At 28.7% G+C, this 24,158-nt stretch overlaps 1 protein-coding gene and 1 pseudogene across 4 annotated transcripts; both read left to right on the top strand.

The window, feature by feature from the left end:
• The first annotated feature begins 4,355 nt into the window (after positions 1-4,355).
• LOC112683423 (proteolipid protein 2-like) lies at positions 4,356-7,739 on the top strand. 4 transcript variants are annotated; one of them, XM_025554463.1, is made up of 5 exons: positions 4,356-4,724; positions 5,697-5,857; positions 6,925-7,098; positions 7,163-7,261; positions 7,443-7,739. In XM_025554463.1, the coding sequence occupies exons 2-5, from the start codon at positions 5,726-5,728 to the stop codon at positions 7,575-7,577; spliced, it is 540 nt and encodes a 179-aa protein (XP_025410248.1). In that variant the 5' UTR covers positions 4,356-4,724; positions 5,697-5,725; the 3' UTR covers positions 7,578-7,739. The 4 variants fall into 4 exon arrangements, with proteins under 4 accessions (XP_025410248.1, XP_025410251.1, XP_025410249.1 ...); XM_025554466.1 differs by lacking the exon at positions 4,356-4,724 and adding an exon at positions 4,756-5,287; XM_025554464.1 differs by lacking the exon at positions 4,356-4,724 and adding an exon at positions 5,294-5,383.
• Positions 7,740-13,421: 5,682 nt separating this feature from the next.
• LOC112683406 lies at positions 13,422-18,290 on the top strand (annotated as a pseudogene).
• The last annotated feature ends 5,868 nt before the right edge of the window (positions 18,291-24,158 follow it).

Genomic DNA, 24,158 nt, shown 5'->3' with positions numbered 1-24,158 from the left:
TATCTAAATTCAATCTTTTCTACTTTGTTCACAAATAAAATGTTTTATTTTTGAAGTATTCGGAGTATTCCTGAGTATTCCCTGTATATTTAAATTATTTTGTTATAAATAAAAATGGTAATTGTAAACGATATTACAGTTTGTACTATAATTTTTTTTTTTCTGTAGTAAAATTTAAAAAAAATTAACTGTAATTTTTCTAGGCTTCAGTAAACAACTTAGGAAGGAGCCCCGGCGGCATTCGCCGACCAAACAACCGTTAAATCCACCACTGGTCACCAGCTCAGGGTAAAAACCTTAAGATATTAGGCAATAGCGTAAAAGAGGGAAGAGATGATTCGTAAAGAAAGAGATGATTTGTAAAGCATGAGAATGTTTTGGTGATTGACTGTACAGACTATATAACATATCAAGGGCGTACCCAAGGGGGGAGAAGCTCGGTTAGTAGTAAATAGTATAATAATAGTATATAGAACATTTTAATTTCTCATTATCTTCAATATATAAAGTTTATAGATTATATAATATACCTATAATGTACAAACCATACTATAGTATATTAACAGTTATTTGTTGGTATTGAGTTAAACTATAATTATAATTAAAGAACAGATAAAATAAAAAATTTTGACCTCCTATAAAAAATTCCTGGGTATGCTTCTGTAACATATAAATACAGAATTTAAAATAGTCGATTCCTCGAACGTATTTTATTGTAGCAGATATTGATAGTTCAAGACTATGATTAAAGTAATGCCAAGCAACAATTGTTGGATACTTTTGACGTAATCGAGTTAAAACACTTGAGTTTTTACCAACTATAACACTAGCTCCATCTGTAGGTTTTCCCAATTATTTTGTAAATATTCTTCATGTTATTCGATTTGATTTTAAAACGTTCAATGGTTGTTTTTCTATTTGTTCAGCATCTTGTAATTGCAATTCACATAAATCTATAAATATAAATTCGGGATCATTACTATCTAAATACATTTTTAAACAATCTACATGAATATTTTTTTTTTACTTAAGCTTATCGATTCATCAATAAGAACACTTTATTTTTAATTTAATGTTACAATCCTAAGTATTAACTGCTTTATAATTTTATTTGATATGCGATTTATTACATTTGTCGCAGAATATCTAAAATGAAGTACTTTACTTAAGGCTTATACCATTTATTTCTTGTAATTTTATTAAATCATTATAATCAGAAAACGGTATATTATTCATTGCAATGTAATACGCTGTTCTAAATAATTTTATTGTTGTCTGTTCGTTATCAACTATAATTTTTTTCTTATACTTTTCATGTTATACACAATACACAATAATGGTGTGCGAATTTTATTTTTATATTAATTACAGGGATCAGAGCTTTAATGCTATTTCACTGTCGATATTTCATTATACAACCAAGTAAGTACATTATCATCTCATGGTTCGGCACAATTGCAATACTTGAAAATTCGAATTTAAACCAACAATTAAGTTTGATCGAAAATTCAAAGTGGTCTGGACCGGCTCATGTGAAAAATAAAATCACACATAGTACGAGATAAATCAATGTTTTCTGTGCATTTTTCTCCGTCCATTAAATTTTGCAAATCGTACACATTCAACTCGGGGTTATACTCTTAATATGGGGGTGAACTTTTTACGTGCGATACGACCGTAATCAAATCACCGACGGGTCAGCGGATAGTGCCACTCGTAAATCACAACGAGCGCGTGTGTGTATGTGTGCGTGTAGCCCGTGCAATAATATAACATAACGTTTGCACGCCATCGGCTGGGTGGAGCGAGAGAGAGAAAGAGTGAGAGAGAGCGACTGAGAAAAAGAGCGTGAGAGGAACAGTGGGAAACGTAGAACAGTATTACCGTTTGACGGGGTATTATTATTTCTACCCGTTACGTACAGTGGTGTAGTGTTAAAAAAAAGTCTTAGTATATAAGTCAATATATACACCAATTATAAGGTCGGGCGCACACTGAACGAGCAAAACTGTTCCGAGCTACTTGGGAGCTAGGTACTCGGAGCTGTTTGGAAGCGATTATAAAACGTCTAACATAATTGACGCGCCCACACTCATCAGTCAACATCAAAACACGACAATACAAAACAAAATCATTATCGGTTTTGATCGGTCTGGTTCTTATTTTACTCCGAGCAAAACACGAAATACAAAAGTCAGTGGTTTGTTTTCATGAATAGTATACAACCGAATACACGTTATTTTTGTGTCGCTCGTAGACATCTTAATTGTTTTTGTATTATTGTAGTATTCATTTTTTATACATCGTGTGTATTCGCATTATACATTTTTTATTGACATTTATTTGATTGTTTTATGTATGAAATGTATGCTTTTATTCTAAAAAAATAAAAACCGTGCGTTAGGTCGTATGGAATCGAACAGGTTTAATTGTGTGTGGTCGAACACAATCGCTACATAAAATTAAACAGTGCATTTATATATTTTTAACTATTGTATTTTGAAAATAACGCGATAACTTCGATGTTTAAATGCGTTATTTTTCTTAAAATTCTATTGTAGTCCGACCTCATGGTCTCGCTCAGTAGGTTGGTGATCCTATTTTTATTATACTTATTACGGGCCTTGTAAGTTACGACGGGATCCGTTGCGCCTGATCAAATTTTATCTATTCATCGTACGTTGTCACCTCACAAGTTCTATTTCTGAAACTTAAAAATTTAACATAATCGTATTAATTAATGTTGTTTGTTGTGTAATGTAAATTTTTTCTATTCATTAATTTTAATCTTTTATATTTATACTGGTACTTCTTTTTTTGTGTTAGGTACTATTTGTGGTTCTTATTTTGATACTTGACAAATTTTGAGAGTTTCAATAATTTTAAAATGTTGGTGTTGGATGTTTGGATGTTGGTGATAAAAATTAGAATTTAAATCTGAATAAAAACTTTCATTTGCGTTTGTCGTATGTATTCCGTTAGAAGATTGCAGCGCCCAAATTTTCGGAGGAAAAATAATATTATTTGATTTATAGTATACTGGTTACGTTTAATTAATAAAATATTTTTTGTTAACTGCGTACCGTTGCCAAATAGCACAGGCGACCGCCGTCCGGTGTGATGTTGGTTAGCGCACCGTTTTTGTGAGAAGGTGTGGACGACGGATTGGAGGAAAGTAGCCAGTGAACGTTATTATTGTTCGTACGGTAGCCCGTGAACAAAACTTTAAAATGTGTCACGGTGGCTCATAAATATTCTGACTCCCTCCACTACGTTCATACAGCAGCAATGGCTGCACAACCCACTGTGATAAGTGGCGTAACACATTTCCACCAAAAGTGTACATTTCAATTTTCCACCAGATTATATTTTAACGATACCCAGGGCCAGTTTTAGCTCTTTCAGCGCCCAGTGCAAGAATTATTTTGCGCCCCTCCCTCTTAAATGACCTAATTTAAACAGACAAAATTTAGGGAGCCAGAGAGACCCATTCATATAAAAAATGTTTAAAACAATTTTTCAAATTATTATACTTGCCACATATTAATAAATTATACAGAGAAAATCGGCCACCATGGGCGCCCGGAAGGGGGCAAGACGTGGAATTTCCCCCCCCCCGAGAAAAAATTAATCGAACGGTTAATAACAAGATTTGCAATCGAACAACTGCTAAGACTTCAGTTTTTATTTGATAACGATTAAAGTGTGTACAATTCTGACATATTTTATTGTTTGCTAAGAATACATTTTTTTTTTTAATATACTTTTTGGTGCTCGATTTAATTATGACTCCGCCCCCCCTGATAAATTTCCTGCGGTCGCCCAATACTCGTATGATGATATAATAATAATGATGTTTAAGTTAATAATTTTTTAAATGTATAGATATATTATGCTTCATAGATATGATAATTTAATTTTTATATTTATTAATAGATAGTGAAATACAATAAAATGAAAATAATAATTATAAGCTAATCACCAACAGTATTTCTTATCACAGTGGGCTGCGCCGCCGTTGCAGTTGTGTGGGTGTAGTGGAGGGTGTCGGCATATTTAGGAGTCACCGTGACAGGCGCAAAACCAGGGGGGGTTGTAGGGGCGCCCCCCTCCCGTTGGCCGTATCAAAATGTGTTAATTTAATTTGATGTACTATTAAATTGCATTATCTTGCGAAATAACATTTGAATGTATTGTTATTATCACACATTTTCGTTTTATATTTTTATAACATAAATAATAATAATAATAGTCTATAAGAATAATATTATTGTGATCGTATGATCGACGACAACCGTCGGCCGGTCAGCCCCAGACGACTCATAGAGTATACTTATTTATAATCCGCCCCTCCCGTTATGGTAGGCTGGATCCGCGCCTGCACCGTGACACGTTTCATATTTTCGCGTGGCCCGTGTCCGTCGGACACCGAGAGTTCCGCTCGCCGCAGCCGAGTTTTCGACCATGGTCGTCGGGGGGGGGGGGGTCTGCCAGCGTACCGGAAGGGGAAAACCCGTGTTATCGGTCATCGCCGTCTGACGAGACTACATGAGCGATGACGCCGATAACGAGTCGCCGCGTTCTTAGGTACACGTTCGTGCGTCACTTACCAATACAACGGTAATATAGCATAGCGTTGTTGTTGTTGTTGTTGTTGTTTCCATTACACATTTACATCAGCAGTGTTCCAGCAGTTCCCGAACCGTTCGCCGTCACATCAACAGGTCTTGAAAAATAAGTATTTATTATTGCCGACGACGGCCCGCGGCGTCTCGTCTTCGAACGTTGTCGGTATCGATTCGCAAATTGCCTAATTTGGTCGCGAATACTTCGCGATCGTTTTTATCGTCGACCGTGCGGAGGCGGAGGCGTGTGGTGCGATCGTCGTCCGCTAACCTATTCCGATTTGCCCGCGTTCTTTGTCCATTCGATTTTTTTCCAACCATCCCTCCCTATCGCGCGCGCGTTGCTTTCCCCCGTCACCTATTTTAAATCCGCGTTCTCATGTTTTCTCGATACAATTTCTTTTTATCTATCATTATTTCTTCACGGCCCTTCGGGTATGACATGTGTGCGTGTGTTTAACTTCTCGTGTTGCAATTCGTACAAGGACAATTATTTTTATATTACTGAATTAATTGCGGTGACTACAAACACTTCCTCCGCGCCCCGGGTGGGCGTGTACCTGCCCTATTATTATTCCGTACGAGTTAGAACGTCGGTGGGGAATTAACGTATTTGACCGCTCTGATGATGGGTTTGCGTGTTCCGACATTAATTTATGCATGTACGTCTTGGCCAATGACTTTGAGAGGACCGTACGTTTCGTGCGGTAAACATAACCTTGCGTCTTGTTTCAATTCTACAGACTGCGCCGCATTAAGTATTTTTATGATTATATTACCTATATCATTGTCGTAGAACATCATTTTAGTAAACAATCACCAATCAATCGTTAAAAAACAAATAACTCTTTGTTTCTTTATGTTTTGTTTTCTTTCGGTTTTTTATTTGATAACCCATCTATTCGAGTTAGGTATATGTTTTTCATTAGGTCTTTAATTATTCACCGCTACTTGGTACCATAATAATTGGCATGTCATATGATTTGTGTTAAACTTTTCTCGTTATTTAATCAACCAATATTCTGTAGTTCTAAAATAATGTGTTTAAATACTAAAAATATACGATTATAGTTTACAGCGTTTAGTCTAAATTATAAAATATGGCCGATCCAGGATTTCCTAGTCAACATACTACAACCACTACAGTTACCAATACTGAAATTATCTCAAACCTAAGATATGACAACACATATTTGTACACTATTCCTGGAAAACTAAAAATCGCCCAAATTGTAAGTATTTATCATATATATTTATACCATTTTGTATGAGTTTTCCAACCAATTTGTTGATACTGCTAGTTCGTACATATAAGTTAGTATATTCTGTGGTTCATATTTTTTTTCTACCAGTTTGTTTTATATAAATATCAATAAGAATACAATTCCCCTCTCCCTCCCCTCAGACAAAAAAATGAAAAATCAGGCGACATGTTGACATTTGGAAAGGTATTAGCTATTTAGCTCTGTGAAAAAAAAAATTGGAAAAATATTAAAAAATATAAACGTTTGGTAGCATGGTTAGTAGGTAATATTTTAATTTTTGAATTAAGATAAAAAAAATATTTTCAACATTACAAGTGAGCAAGTATTAAAAATATAAAATAATTTATAATCTCGCAGCAATATGCTGTAAAAGGTGTAAATTGCATTTTATACATTTTCAATAAAATAATATATAATATTTTTTTTTTTTAAAAAAACGTGAGTGTACTGTAATTGATTAAAGTTCTTGTCCATTTTATAATTGAATTTGTTGAAGCTTATGTTTTTATGATAACATTTTACCTTTAATGTTATAAAAATGATGGTTAAAATTGAATTAATGAACTCAATATTATAATTATTTTATTATTATTTTATTAAAGATTTTTCATTATTATTCTTAATTGAGTTATTTATTAATACAAAGTAAAGTATATTGAATACTTATAATTTATTTCAAAATAAAATTACTGAAAAAAATTTATGTTTGAATATTGATGTATTGTTTTATCATATAACATTATTTATTAGAACTATTATTATTCCTAAAAATATATCTGAATACAATGTCATAAGAAAGAAAACTTACTATAACTTCTTACATGAATAAAACTTAGACCAAGAATTTATTATATTGAGTTACTTTAAATAAATATTGTTATTTGACGAGTAAATATTTATTTTCAATTTAAATTTTGATAAAAGAAACAAATAAAATTAAGCTATTAATATATTATTATTTACATATAAAATATTTTTTTATTTTATGTAGTATGTAAAATACTAATAATAAATAATTGTAATAATTGTTCTAGGTGTTTGTTGTATTAAGTCTTATAGCTGCATCATTTTCAACATACAGTATGTGGTACCAAAGTAGTGCTGTTACATCAATATCAATGTTTGGATTTTGGTTTTCTCTATTTATGCTGGTATTTTATCTATTCCATGTGATAGAATGTTTTTACAAAATACCATGGCTTAAAATTGTAAGTTTTTTGACATTACATTGTTTTTCTGTACTATATCAACTATATGAAAATTACATTTCAGGAAATGTTTTTTAATGTTGTATGGCCAATATTGTATCTTATATCAGCATCTTCTGCTGCTGCTTATACTGGTTTGCATTTTAGCTTCATGATAAGTTTGGTATGTATGATTTCCTATTATTTTTATAAATTGGAAATTGAAATTATTTCTTCTGATTACTGTTTTTGCGAACAACTTTTTTTAAATTCTTTTTTTTAAGTTTTTTTAATTTATAAAACTTCAAATAACTTAAATTATCTTATAAATAATGGGATTTTAATTTTGATTATATTTTTCTTAGTTGTTTGGATTTGTTGCAATGTTTGCATATGGATATGATGCTTTGTTAAAATATCAATCATTACAACGAGGAGAAATTGCACAAGGTAATGTCACAGTTCATAAACAAACAACGGCATCAATCACCCCATACTGATATGTACATAAATTAAATTATATTTATTACTTACCAATTTTTTTCATACTATTGTATAATTGGTTTATAATCAATTAGTTTATTATCTACCATATTTTACTTTCACAAAAATAATCTATAATTTAAGACATTCATCACAATTGTTTATTTTTTTATTTTTTATTTGTATAACATAATACTAATCATATTTATATATATTTTTATTGAAGTTCTTTGATCCCTAAATTTATTTGTTAATATTTTATATTTTATAACACTCTTATACAAATAAAAATATAATATAATACGAGTAATTAAGGTGCTTGTGGTTGAATGATTCATGGTTTATAAATAATGTGAGTAATATTACTGTTCATTGTTTTAATTGATGTGTACATTGGAAAAATTACAAAATCTTATTTATTTTCAATAGTATACAGCTGGAAACCCATTATTTTAATTGGGGGAAATGAGTTTGGATTATTGTGAATTTCAAATAAGTAATAGTAACTAATGGGATAATCAATGTCCTTAGTACTTACTTTTTTCACTATTACTTTTTCTATTAATATATTTTATTATATTCATGCATATTAAACATTTCAAAGTAATAAATATTATATTACTTCTTAAGAATAATATGAATTATTAGGTTTTAGAATTGTTATATTATTATTATTTTCAGTAAAATATATAGTCTTGCTGTATGGATTTTAATCAACTAAAATATACATAGTTCAGATCATATTAAATTATAAAAATAAATGATTCAATTAAATTTGGGCTGTTGAATAAGTTATTTAATTTTTTCTGTAAAAGATTATTATTTTCAATATTTGTTACAACTTTTATGTTTTTAAATTTTATTTGTTATTTAATGTTCAGTTAAAATTATAAATATCAATGCATAACAATTTCAAAGGGACCAGTAATATTTTTATTTATTAAAAATAAAAATCTATTTAAATAGCAACTGGCACCAAAGAATTATAGTCATGAATTAATACTATAGGTAAACAGTTTATATTGTACATTAATTTAATACTGATTATGAAATTACAATTCTTGTAAACAAATTAAATTGTGTTAACATTGTTATTAATTCAATTATTTAGTATTAAGTTGTAGAATTTATAATATCCTAAGTAATATAAGTAATCTGATGTATCTCTTTTACTTAATTTGTTATGATCTATATAACTTATCACAACAAAATTTGTTTGTAATTTTAAATTTTATATTTTGTTATTACCATTAAAATTCCCTCATAATTTTATCTATTTTTACCTTTAATCAAAAAATGTTTATTTTTACATTTAATGTAACTTGTGTTACATTACTACCAATAAATTTTTTTATGAAATCATTTTTTCCTAGTCATACTTTTACAAAAATTAATTGTTTTCCACAAATGCATTTTTTATAATTTATATGTATATTTTTACTGTTAAATTTTTACAAGTATTTAATTTCAAATTAATAAAATAAGTTACAACTGTCTCAGTAGTTTCAAATGTCATTTAAATTATAAATGTTCAGATTTTGTCATTTCTGTTTATATTTCAATAAATTATTATTTTGGTAACATTTTTTATAACACATGACTACTAAATATTATCTATATTTTTAATTTTTGGATATTGTTACATTTATATGTTTACATACATGGATTTTTTTTTTTTTTTTATTTGTATTTAAATACAAAGAAATACAATTTTGTTAATTTTGTATATCTTGAAATATACTTATGTTATTATGAAAATCAAAATATGTCTGTAAGTAAAAAAAAAGTCTATCCAGTAATATGTTCAATTTAATTTGTAAAACTAAATTTTATCAATTTAATGAGCTTGGCATATTTTAATTTACTTTAATTACACAATTTCAATTAATATTTAACAATATAACCAATGTAATTTTTAAATATATACTATTCATACATAAATGAATGTTGTTTTTTCTTATTATTAACCTAGTTAAATTTTTTTTTTTTTTAGTAAAAATTTGTAGTTTACTAATAAATATTTTATTAATCACTTAATAACACTTATGTTATCTAATTTATATTATGGTCTTTAATTCTATAATTTTTTGACAATCCATGTATGCAGGGGCGGATCTAGGAATGAAATGTGGGAGCTCTTGAAATTTTTTACATTTCAAATACATATAAGAAAGTGTTAAAATTTAGACAATAAAAAAATCATATTCTAATTGTACATTAAAATTTAAATATATTACTAATAAATAAAGTAATAAAATAAGTCAAATAATATATTAATTGGACTAATCATCCAACTTCATCCTTCTAGATGTTTTTGAAAATATATCCATAATCTCATTTACAGAAATTTCTTTGTAAATATTAAAAACTGCTAAACCATTTAAGTGCTCTTGACCCATTGTTGACCTCATATTATTTTTCAAGCGCCTTAATGTTGAAAAATTTCTTTCAGGACTAGCTGTGGTGACCGGTATAATTGCAAATATTTCTAATAATATTCGAATGTTAGGAAAATCTGATCGCAATGCTTTAACGTTCCCATGATTGTATCTGGTTTTATATTTTTTTCTTTTTGCCAATGAGCTTTCCAAATTTAAATTTCTGATTTTATATCAATTTTTTGACCAGACCAATTTTCAAAGTACACCATTGCTGCTTTAACTAAATCTTCTTTATCATATTTATCAATATTTGATGGAATAAAATCTTCTAAAAGTGTTAACTACTTCGCTACGTTTTTCGTTGAACCTTGTATTTAGCTGAGAATTCAAATAATCGGTTAAAGGGAAAAAAAATATTTATCCTATACTATTTTATTGGAATATTGGTGTCAATATAGGATCTTGTTGTTTGACGGTCACATAAACGAGGTATTCTTATTTCTTCACCAACTAGAGCTAACTTATCGGAAGCATTTTCAAAATATTTTTCAAACTCAGATACCTACAGAATTTTTTCTAATATTTCCAATAACATCAATGACATCTTTTACATGTGAATAAGCTTTAGACAACTCTAATTTTGAACTTTGTAATACTAAGCTTAGCATTTTAGTATAAGAGAATAGTTCAGCTACAATTTCTAAAAATATTAAAAAGTCACTTCGTCTAATACTTGCACCATAGCTAACAACTTTACATTCAGTCTCAGAGTCTGATATTTTCTCCAATTCTTCTAAAGTAATTGTAATATAAGAGTATAGTTCTCAAAAAGTAATTATAGAATCAAGGGGTTCGACCCAGCGAGTAGCACATATAGCTTTTAGTTTTTTTTTATTAGGACTGATGCTGAATCATCTTTAGAAATTAAGTCTAACATTATATTTGAGCGTTTTGCCGATGACGATAAAAAACAGATATAGAGCCATCAATACTAACTATGTTACTAATTCCTTGTATTTCGCATGCTTTAGAAATACATAAATTCAATTTTTGATTGAAATAATGGGTTTATACTAGGGCTGTTCGATTATTTCAGTTAATTGATTATTACGATAATTTTTTTTCCCATTCGATTATTTTATAGTTTGTATAAAATTCGATTAATCGCCAAATAATCGAATTTTTCGGATAATCAAGCCGACTAATCGTTGTTTAGACGGTTCGAATGAAATTCAATTTTTAGCACTTTGGGAATTTTGGATATTTGTATTTACTTCTATATGGCTGTTAGGCGTTTATCTTATCTTACGTCTATCTGCTATTAAAGTATCAACCATACCTTGTAAGATTTGTCATTCGTATTAATCGTATTTGTGTATTAAGTTAAATATTAGTAGGTACTTTTACAATTTAGTCATTATCAGTGGCGGATTTAAAGAAAAAAGCCCAGGCGACATATGATATAAATGACCCAAGAATTATGAATCGTCGTAAATACTAATTCGTGACTTCTCTCTTAAAATACTGTTAAACTAGATAGCTATTGAACAAAAAAAAATATATATATATATTTATTTAAATCGTCTAAACTGGATATATTATTATTTCTAAATAACCTTATCGAAATTATCATTAAATTTAAACAAAAAAAAATTATAATGTTAAACACGTAGTGTTATACTAATGTAATTCGGTAATTCAAGTAATTGTAAATTGTTTTCTGGCTTCAGCAAATATTTCAATAGTTGTTTCTAGATTTATTTTATTTGCCACCGATCTTTCGATAAAAATATACTGAATTCATTTAAGGTTTTTTCACTTAAAGTTGCACAACAATGTTTTTTTTTTATTCTTTTTAAAGAACTCATTACTCATTCAGCACTTGCTGTACTAACAAGGAGTGTAAGAAATAATCTAAAAAGACTGCTAAACTCTGAAAAACTGTCTATCAAATGTTTATCAATGATACATTTTAAGTTATTCAGTGGACTGTTGTTAATAAAATCGAATAGATAGAATAGAATGATTGATGAACACTAAGTCAAAATTCTAAAAATAGTTATTTCAAAATTAAGTCCGATTACCAAAATTTCTGATAATTTAGCAGGCGAGTCTTATGTTACAGCTTCAGCCATATTACCTGTAGTTAATATGATACTGAAAATATATTAGAAGTTGATGAACAAGTATTTACCGAAGAAAATAGTGTTTGCTTAGTTTTGAAAAAAAAAAAATGCTGGAAACAATGATGACTGTACTCACTAATCGTTACGGCAACAATATTATATTAAAAATGTGAACTGCCTTGGATCCACGATTCAAATTGGATAGAATTGATATTGGACATACTTCAATTGATTTAGAATTATTCAAGGCAACTTTAAAATATGAATATATAAGTACATGGCAGTATTGTCGGCGCCAATATATTATAATTTGGTACCTGTTTGGAGCGTACGTAAATATCTCGTCGCCGACCGACACACAAACACTCGCGCACATTATAGCCGTTATTTTTGTATTTATTTTTGTTTTAATTATATTTTGTGTTGTGAGTTATATAATCAGTTACCGGCGCGTTATCTGCTGTCACCGGCTCACAGTTGCACGTAATTTAACACGGCTGCCGCAATTTTTGTCGCTCTCTGCACGTCGTCGTGAATTGTCCGTTGCGCGTTTGCGAACATTTTTTCTCTTTTACGGAATTTGTTATGGGCACGAATTGCCAGTATTATTATTGTTGTATTTTTATTATAATATTGTGTGTGCGCTAATCGCCACTAGTATTATTATTATCATTTTATATTATAATTATTTATACGTGCGCGAATCGCCGTAATATTTATTGTTTGTTTAATTTATTTTATACATATTTACGTGTGCGCGAATCGCCACTAAATGTTGTGAATTTTATTATATTATTATTGTGTGTGCGCTAATCGCCACTATTTTTATTATTATTGTATTTTAAAGTATAGTTTTTAGGTAGTTGCAGCTGGGCCAGTGTTTATTTCAGGGGGGTGACCGGGAGGGTAATACCCCCCCGGAGAAAAATGTATACCCCCCCGAAAAAAAGTATGACATTATTACGTAAATAGTATATTATGGTGCGATTATATATAAAACGAGTTATCAATGAATTGTCAGTTATTTCATGCGAAGATGATATAATAAATAAATATTTAATATAATAATATCTTGGGTATTACTATTTCGTACATCAATATAGTCAATTAATGTGTACCGATAATAATCGTAATCTATATATTATTAAATTGTTCGTCAATATAATCGATTTTATAAGTACCTATCGCATGTGGGTAATTTTTAAAACGTGCTGTTGTCTGTCAACTGTCAGTATAGTGGATTACGCATTTAAGACTACGTCAAACTGCATTTGGTTGATTTATATTGTTTTTGGTTATTTTTCAACGCATTTTGGTTGGTAATTAAACTTTTAACCAACAGTTAACTTCCAATATGTCAAAACGAAAAAATAATCCTATATTAGATATGTATTGGAAAAAACAGGACAACGTTGATGATCCACCAGTTATACCTTCACCGGCTTCATCCACTGAAATAATTGAAGATCAAGAAGATCAAAATATTCGTAAAGTATTAAAAAATTATTCTTATCAAAAAAATTGGGAAAAATCGTTTAACTGGCTATATTATAATATTAAAAAGGGTGGGGCTTTTTGTAAGGTATGTGAAAAATTTCTTAGTAGTAATCATAGTGCTTTACAAAAATCAAAAGGTATTTTTATATGTACCCCATTTATAAATTATCGAAAAGCTACTGGTAAAACTGGTAAACTCTTAAAACACGCTAATTCAGAAAATCATGCTAAAGCTTTAGCTTTGAATGAATTATTTTTACATGGAAAAAATAAACCTATACATACACAAATGATCCAACAAAGTAATTCAGAAAATTACAAAATAGAATTAATTTTTCTACTTTTGTGCATAGTGTTTATTTTTTGGCAAAAGAAGAGATTCCTCATACTACTAAATATGAACCATTATTAAATAAAGTAGTGCTAAAACAAAATCAATCTTTACTTGAGTGGGTGGAAAAACAAAGTGATAGGTCGAATTACATGAGTAAAAATACAGCTATTGAAATATTAAATTGTATTGGCACTGTTTTTGAAACTCGTGATTCAAATGAATTAAAAAATAAATACTTTTCATTAATGGCTGACGAGTCGACAAATATTAAAAACGTTTGTGAAATGACAATAATTATTCGTTTTGTAAAAGATTGTGGTGAAATTAGAGAATTATTTTTATGCATTGTAGAATTATCTGGTACAAATGCGGAAACTATAACAGAAACTATTGATCGAGAATTAAAAAAAAGAGAACTTGATTATTCAAAATTAATAAGTCTTGGTTTTGATGGTACTGCAAATTTTTCTGGTAGTATAACTGGAGTACGAAAAAGACTATCTGAAATAGCACATAGAGAAATACCATACATTCATTGTAGAGCTCATTTATTATCATTAGCATTAACTTCTGCTCGTAATAAATATGTTTCAATTAAACGAACCCTCCAAGTTGTTAAAGATATATATAAATTATTTCATAAATCTGCTAAACGTGAAAAAATATTTCATGATATTCAAGAAGCTATAAATGAAAAAAAATTGAAAATACCGGAAAATATTGATACACGTTGGTTAAGTAATCATCGATCAATTCATGCAGTCAAAGAGTGTTATAAATCAATTATTTTGGCATGTGAGCATATACACACTGACGGAGCAGATCTTTCTTCACTAGCAGGAGGTATTCTGCTAGAAATCACTCAGTCAAGTTTTTTAATCACATTAGTTGTCCTAGATGAGGCTTTAGGCGCAGTCAATAATTTAAGCAAAATCTTACAAAAAGAAAACCTACAGCTATCATCAGTACCAGTTTTAATTTCTTCTTCGATTGATCATCTTAAAAATGTCTCGGCCCAATGTTCATCAAATTACGAGAATAATTCAATCCATAAATGTATAAATACATTAAAAAAAAATGTTAGTAATTCACGAAAAATAGTTGAAAATGAAAATAAAATAAAAAGTCTAAAAGAAGCTAAAAAATTTGTTGATACAATGATAGAACAAATGCAATTACGTTTTAATGAAAAATCACTAGAAATAATTAAATTAAGTGCTTTATTTGAATCATTTGAATCTTTAATTACAATCACTGAAGAAGATGTATTGAAAATATGTTTATATTTTCCTAGTCTTGAACCAGCCGATGTTTGGATAGACTTGAATTCATTTAAGTATGTCGCAAATAGTTTGGTAGATGAAAACGTAAACAATCCACTTTTATACATTTATAAAGCAAATTTTGGGTATAAAAATTTGAAAAAACTTGCTGAATGTTTAATGTGTGTACCAGTTTCAACGGCCACTGCGGAGCGCTCTTTCAGTACAATGAATAGGATTATGAACAAAATAAGAAATAGAATGGGACAAGAAACTTTGCAATCCTGCATGAAAATTAGCACAGAAGGACCCTCAGAACTCGATGAAGATACTGTAAATGAGGTAATTAATTTGTATGCACGTCAAAAACAGCGCCGGATTCGTTTAATTTAATTCAATAAACATAATAAGTATTAAAATGTATATGACTTAAGCTTATATTGGTGTATTATTAATAATATAGTACAATGTATAAGTAATGTATCCATAGTAAATGTGTGTTGTATTTTTTTTTCCATATAATTAATCAAAATTAGATTATTAATAATTTATGTATTCTTAGAAAAAAAATAATACCTTAATAACTTAAATTATTAAGTATCAATCTGATACCAGTAAATTGAGCTTAAAATAATATTTTTACTTCTCTTAATTATTTACTTCTAAGACAACCCTTGAAAATTTACGATACCCTCCCGGGATAGAAGGTCTGAAATAAACACTGCAGCTGGCCAGTCTGCGCTCCACAAACTGTGAGTTTTTATATATTTATTTTATTATTTAATTATTATTGTGTCATAAGGGCCATTATTATTATTATTATTTATTATATTGGTTGTGCCGAATCGGCATTTTAATTAGGCTCAAATAGCCAGAGTATATATTATTATTATTTATACAATTTACGTGTTGCTGTGAATTATTTTTTGTAATTACAATATTTATTTTAAATTTTATAATTTGTTGTTGGGCCAGAAGGGCCGATTCCTATAATTTATTTTATAAATACAGCAACATAGTTACCATATTTTTTATATTATTTTAGTTACCATTTTTTATTCCTTCTATAATTTTAAGTACACACAACATACATACACACATACACACACCACTTACATACATAGTCGGACAGTAGTCGCGCGGCGATCCCAACCACTGCTGTCCGATCTATTTACAAAATACACACACATTTTACAAAGGTCGGTCGGTGTGTGAGTGCAGCGCACGGAGTATTTAGGTAACCGGGCGCGCGTATCAATGCTTTACGCTCCCGGTCCGTACAAGTATTCTCTATCAAAATTATAATTAAGTTTAGAGTCTCCATCAAAAAAATCAAAATCAACTGGGCTCTCTGCAATTTTTAATATAAGCTATGATCTAAAATCGACAAAGTCCCCTTATACGTTAAGGAAATTTTTTTGGTACCTAGTAAAGCAAAATAACTATTATTATTTAAAATTTTTCCCTTTACATTTTGAGTATTAAATGATTACTATCAATATACTAATAATTACTAATAATTAATAATAACTATCAATGATTACTAATCAAACATATTCTTTTTATTTGAAGCCTAAATATTATAATTTTAAAAATAACTTTCGAAAAGCAAATATAATCTATTTACTATTATCTCAGTAAATTATTTAAATACACCTCTATTATATTATAGTAATATTAGACTATAGTATAATACTATATTGTTCTACAGTTCATAAACATAATTATTTAAAACATGATATTTGTATTAAATATAAATAAAAATAACTGTTGTAGCCAGTGGCGTATTTAGGGGTGGTGTCCTGAGGGTTAAACCCCCCCCCCCAATTTTTTTTAGTTCTATTTATTACTTAAGTATTGCAAAATATTATTGACGAATGACGAAATATTTTAAAACTGCTTTGAAAATTGAATAATGTATATTTCATCTTATACCAGAAAATAGGTACTATTCATTAGCAAAATATTATTTGAACTTTTGCAGTAAACCGTGAACTACGTAATTCTTAGAATTGTATTATCGTTTTGTGATGTCGGGTGAGCCGTATTATTGGTTATCGTCTTATTATTTTTCTTCGAATACAAGTTATTGTCAACTAATTACTATAGCAAAGACCGACGATTTAAAGTATATACTGTGTACAGTGTACAGCACACTCGAAGTACCTACAACGATTTTATTTTTTGCTGAATAATTAAAAATTTAAGTAGATATCCTAAGATTTTTTTACTAAAAAATTACCATTTATGTAAGGTATTAAGATGTATTATAATTAGGTATGAATTCGTGATGAAACTATGTTAATATTTGTTGAGATAAAGTATTGCCAGGAGTCAGGACACCCCCCAAAAAAAATCTCAAAATACGCCACTGGTTGTAGCAGATTAGTTCTTAGTTCATAGTACCTACCTATTAAATAAATATAAATAATGTTTATATAAATATTATATAATTTAATTAAAAACAAGTTAATATATAATTCAATAAATAATATAAATGTAATAAATATAGTAAAAAGAATAAATGAATATCATTATATTAACAAACTTAATAAACATAATTTACAAATTACAAATAATTTTAAATATTTAGTAAAATATGTTGTTATTAAATAATATAAAATATATATATTTGCTCTTTTTTATTATACACCTATAACCTATCTATATTGATATTGTTTTTATATAGTTTTAATAACATAAAATACATTTTCATTATTTTAATAATTTATTTGTATGTATATGTATTATTGATTACAACGTGTGCTGTTTTGTACTCTTCTTTTCCAGGAACTATCTATTGACGACAAAGTTGAAAATGAGATAAATGCATATTTTAATCTACCAAAAATTGACTATGAACAAAGTCCAGTTACATGGTGGCATCTAAATGGAACAAATTTTCCATTTTTAAAAGTAATGGCAAATAAATTGATGTGTATACAAGCCACTAGTGTAGCCTACGTGATAGTGTTTAGCCGTGTAGTTAACATAGTTACTGATCAGAGGGCATCATTTACTGAAGATCATTGTTCTCAACTTATTTATTTATCGATGAACAAAAAATTTGTTCCAATTTCTTATAATTTATGAAATATTATTATTAATAATTATAGCCATAGCAGCATAATTTATGTCACTAAGTACAAAGTAAATTATTTTTTTAGATTTTTAATGGTAAAATAATGCTGTTACATATAATATAAATAATAATTATAATATACTTTATACATTATTATACAATAACATTGTATACTCACAACTTATTATTACCTATTTACAATTTATATTGTTATAGTTAGGTACTGTTTAGTCTTATCAACTATAAAATGCTTTGTTTAAACTTACAAATATTCTCAGACTCAGATCATCCTTAAAATATGATGTGATGTTCTCATTTCATACTAATAATATTAAATTACCTGATTACATACTTAAATTTTAAATCTGTGCTAAATGCTAATATGATGTTCTGAGTTCAACGATTTGGAATGTATTAAAGATAATATTATAAAAGTGGACATCAACATAAACATGTTATCCTACAAATCTTGTTGAAAATTGTGTAGAAGTTAATGAATCAATTTATCCATTGTAAAAAATCGATTAATCAGTTAATCAGTCATTAAAAAAAATCAATTAATCGGTTAATCAATCAATAAAAAATAATCAATTAATCGGTTATTAAGATATTAAAAAAACCGGTTATCGATTTATCAGTCGTTAAAAAATCGATTTTCGTTTTGAATATTAATTTTCAATTAATCGAAATAATTGATTAAAACGTAAAAATAATAATCGAGTGGTAAAAAAAATAATCGAACAGCCCTAGTATATACTGCCAAAGGTTGATATTCTAAGATAAGAACTTATACACTAATATTCTTACTTGACATATTCGAGCTACCACAATACCCTTTTTCACGAAGGTTCTTAAAACTTAAATTACAGTACTCAATTTGTTTTATTATAGTATTATTGCATACCAACCGATTGATCGAATCCCAGTGATTCACTCAGTCTGTTCAACGCATGGATGTAGGTGGATATTGTAAATAATGAATGCTAATTGTGATAAAATGATTTATTAAACTGTTAAAAATTATTCTAAGTACAATTAATTAATTTAGCTATTAAAATTCTAAGTCTTAATATTAAACTGTGATGAAAAGTATTCTAAGTTCAAATAATTAATAACTATTTAAATTATTTTAAGTCTTGTTATTTAAACTGTTGAAAGTATTCAAAGTCTAGACCATAACATACACTAATGTGAAGGTGCTCAGTGTCGCATAGCAAAAACTTGTCTGATATGCCCTTATTTTCGGGTCCCTTATATATCCGATGGACACAAGTGTGTGTGTGTGTGTGTGTGTGTGTACGAGAATATGAAAACGTTAATAAAAATGATAATTCCTTATTGATTTTATGTGTGCTTTCTCTCGACCATCCCATATTTAATGATGCAAAGATCCAAGATGTGGTCACTATTATTTCGATTGCATATTTCTTATTTTAATTTCCAGTATAAAATGACTATGCGAACTAGTTATAATTCCATAAGTTACCATAATATAATTATTTAACTTATCCACGAGTGTGGTTTTGATATTCATAGAACCAAACTCATTTATCATATCGTTGTTATTATCTAACTACGCGGGATGCGACACTTCCCCACCTAAAAATTGATTTATGTTTGTAGTGCAGAAATTAATTCTCTACAATTAAAATTAAATTACAAGTTACAAATGTTATAGGTTTACAAATTTATAATGTTAACAGACAATTTTGATAAGTTTACTATAATTTATAAATAAAATAACATAATATTAATATAATTAAATAATACAAATATTTTTCTATTACAATTGGTTTTCCAACATAATATGTACAATATATGAATATGATTACAATTCTTAAAATTATTAATGGGAAATATTACAATAATTAATAGGAAATGTTACAAAAATAATTTTAGGTTAATTAGTTGGTTAGTGTCACATATGTATCGTTGATTAAACATTTTTTATATATATATAATAATGGTTAATGTTTGTTAATGCTTTTACAATAATTTAAGTTACCTTCGAGAATTATTATTATCTAAGTTTTTTCTTTTAATTAAATATTTATTTTAATCAAAAGAAAACCAAAAGTTAATGCAAGTTTACCAACTCTCCTCCTCTAGTGCATATAAGTATCTTAAGCCTAACATATGTTTATCCCAATCCTGTTTTAGTTTAGCTCTTTTGGAACTCAGATCACTTGGATATGTATCCCTTAACCATTTGATTTTCTTTCGGCTTCTCTCAATTTTTGCTACCTCAATTCCTCGGTTGAAACGTTTTCAAATAATAGTAATGAAGGAGATTGATAATGTATTATCGTTGCTACTCCTATTGGTTTAGTTTTTTTCTTTTTCTCTGTAATAATTACTATATTCTAATTTCAAACTACTGAGTAAAAAATCACACTTGCAAATTTATCATTACTTATTCCTAATTGCTATTATCTTGTTATGGTTATCCTAAATCAATTTATCCTTTTACTTTTATAAATCTATTACATTCTTTATATAGTTTTATTGGCCCCAATTTCCTTACTATAAAATTAAAAATACACCTTGTCTGTTATAGCTTAATTAAATTAAATTTGATTCCCCAGTCAGCAGAAACTGTAAATATGTACAAAGGTCCGTTCACAACACAAGGTCCCTGGTATGTCACTGATAACAGCATATCAGTGGCTTGCTTAATTAGTGCCATATAAAGACCTTTTGAGTAAAAGGTCTATGGTGCCATATAAAGACCTTTTGAGTAAAAGGTCTATGGTGCCATATAAAGACCTTTTGAGTAAAAGGTCTATGGTGCCATACCAGTGGATCAAAGTCGTGAACGAGAATGATTTTTATCAGTCCTGGTTTGTTCCTAACTTATTAATTAATGAAAGTGTTATGAACCTCTGTCTGCATTAGTTGGTAAGTAAGAATTTTGTTTATGTGAATGGGCAGATACACACGGTCACACGGTCTAAAAGAATTCGCTGAGCGGACAGATTACCCCAAATTACCTAGAGCAAAATGTAATAGTTGCCCTTACATGTTAATATCTACACAATTACAATATATAGCCTGTAAGATAGGGGAGGTAAATATACAAATAATAAATAAAATTATTTATAAAAATAATGTAAAATAGTATAAAATGATAAAATCAAATTTTGATATTTGCAATTATATATGATATTGTATTTTGTAATAAATAATAAATATATTATACAAATAGTATAGATAAAATGAAAATTGTATTAATAATAATTACCTACTATTAGGTGCAAATACAGGATTTTACAAAAACGTAAATTTAGTCGCGTTTAAGTGGATAGTCGATTTATAACGATATTAACGATAATTATATTACGTTTTATCGGAATACGCTAGTTATTATCATTTATTAAGCCTATCTTTATTAGTAGTTTTTTTTTTGTTAGAAATTATTATATGATACGATGTACACCTACGTCTTTGATATGTACATTTTAGTAGACGAAAAGCACTGACGTTGTTAACACGATGGAAAATATTACGTGAAAATATAGTGAAAAGGACAATGTTTTGTTAGTTTTAAATAATTATATTTTTTATAAAGATCGCATTACACAAGCGGGTGTGAAATGGTGATGTAAATTAAAGCCTTGTACATCAAAGCTGTTTGTGAGTGAAGATAAAACGGTGATTTTAAAATCGGTTATCGAACACAAACATTCACCGCGTAAAAATTTAACAAAAGTAACCATTTCTAATAATACATTGGCTGCCACATGGCCGCCGGCGACCCAAGTCATTTCAGAGCGTGGTGGGCCATAATATTTTTACATAATTTGTCATAAATGTTTACGTTTATAAAAATAGCTCTAATTGTATAAACGTATAACGTATAAATGTATAACGTAAATGTATAAACGCCATTGCAAACAGCTGAATATAATGAAGTATGACTCTTTATTAACATTCAAAATGAATATTGCACTAGGACTACTTAAAGCTAGAAAAGACAAAGTGAAAAAGAGAAAATCTCTTTCATTAACACCACCAAGTAAGACCACAAAGAAATACAAGAGATTAAATGCTCCAGTTCCAGATGTAAGATTTGATGGCTATCAACATTGGCCTGAATATATGAAGGATAAAAAAAAGGTGTAAGTTATGTGTTCAACCATATTCAAGAACAAAATGTTCCAAGTGTGATGTGGCTTTATGCTACAATGCTAGTCGAAATTGTTTCAAGAGTTACCACGAGAAATAATTAGTTACTATTAATTTATATTGTTATTTATTAATATTGTTATATATTTATTAAAAGGTTATGTTTTTATTTTAATTTATGAATTAAAGTTACTATTTATTTTTTTTTATATTAATAATATTAAGTTATATTGTGATAACCACAAATTTGTTAAAAATGTGAAGTTTTATATATTTTATACCAAAAAAAATTATTTTTTATTAGACAAAAAATTTTGTTTTATTAATTTTATAAGTGTTTTATTAGCATAAAAACAAAATGTTAACCATATGATGTAGCAAGAGCATAATTAATTTTTTATGTTTACAATGAAATAAAGTTATTTTATTTTTAAGTTTAAAATAAGTATCCATATATTCCCAATGATGCCATATGGCATCAGGTCTAGAAAACTTAAGGTTTTCAAAAAAAAAAAAACCAAAATTTTTTTTCTGTTATTTGAGCACTATATAGTAATGTTTAAAAAAAAAATTATACAATTACAATGATTTCTAATAGTGGGCCTGAAAGACAATACGACCTCGCATTCGTGAATAGCTTTACAGTAAAAAACATACTACCATTTAATACAAATCTTATGGCATACAAAAATACCAAACTAGTATATATGGAATACAATATTATAAGCTCAATCCAAAGCCTTTACACAGATCTAATTCAAAAACAATGGGAACTGGAGAGACAAATTCTTACACAAAAACTATCTCTGGCACCTTACAGTCTATCTGAATTCGCATACATAATAGGGGGCCCCGAATTTACCGCTATAAAATCAGGTGAAGTGATACATTTAATAAAATGTAAACCAATAAATGTACAAATGTCTCGTCAAAAGTCTTGCTTCAATGAACTCCCCGTGACACATAACAACAAAACACTATTTATGGCGCCAAAAACACGCATAATCCAAAAATATGGCACACAAATCGAGTGCAATGAATTCCTTCCACCAGCATTAGTAATCGACAATGAATGGATTGCCATGACACCAAACCCAATCACGTAAACAACGCACCGCGAATCGTCCAAGTTGTTTACAATATTGTCAGTGGATAAGGGGAAATCCCATGTTCTAGAATAAGCGATGATTATCTCGTTAAGGTAATTTCGAGAATGTTCTAGACAATCTACGCCGATATATAAATACCGGCTGGTCAGACACTCATTCAATCAGTCCGTGAGTACAATCCGCGACATACCGTGAATTACACTTCGCGATATATTCGGCAATTCCTCAGCAATTGTAACGCGTATCGATATTTGTACATACATATTTATATAATATAGTGTCTATTTTAATTAAATTAAATTATGAGTGATTTTTATTACTTAAATCCTACAAAAGTATGGTTTGAAGATATGTTAAAGCTACTTCCCGAACCATGCGTTATTATCATGGACAACGCATTATATCATTCCACGTATACTAATAACCACCCAAAATGTAATGCTCGGAAAGCTGATGTGCAGAATTGGCTGAAAAATCAAGGCGTTAATTTTTCACCACTAGAAACATTAGCTGAATGTGTGAACGACTTAAATTGTTAATACCTTTGTTTAAAAGGTACGAGTTAGACGAAATCGCGTGTTCGATGGGCCATGAAGTAATTCGACTACCACCGTATCACTGCCAGTACAACCCTATCGAACTCATATGGGCGCAAGTCAAAAGTGAAGTGGCAAAAAAAAAA

This window comes from Sipha flava, unplaced genomic scaffold (genome assembly GCF_003268045.1).
Source record: "Sipha flava isolate LNK unplaced genomic scaffold, YSA_version1 225_pilon_pilon, whole genome shotgun sequence".
Lineage (NCBI taxonomy): Eukaryota > Metazoa > Arthropoda > Insecta > Hemiptera > Aphididae > Sipha > Sipha flava.
This window is presented reverse-complemented; position numbering and strand designations above follow the sequence as displayed.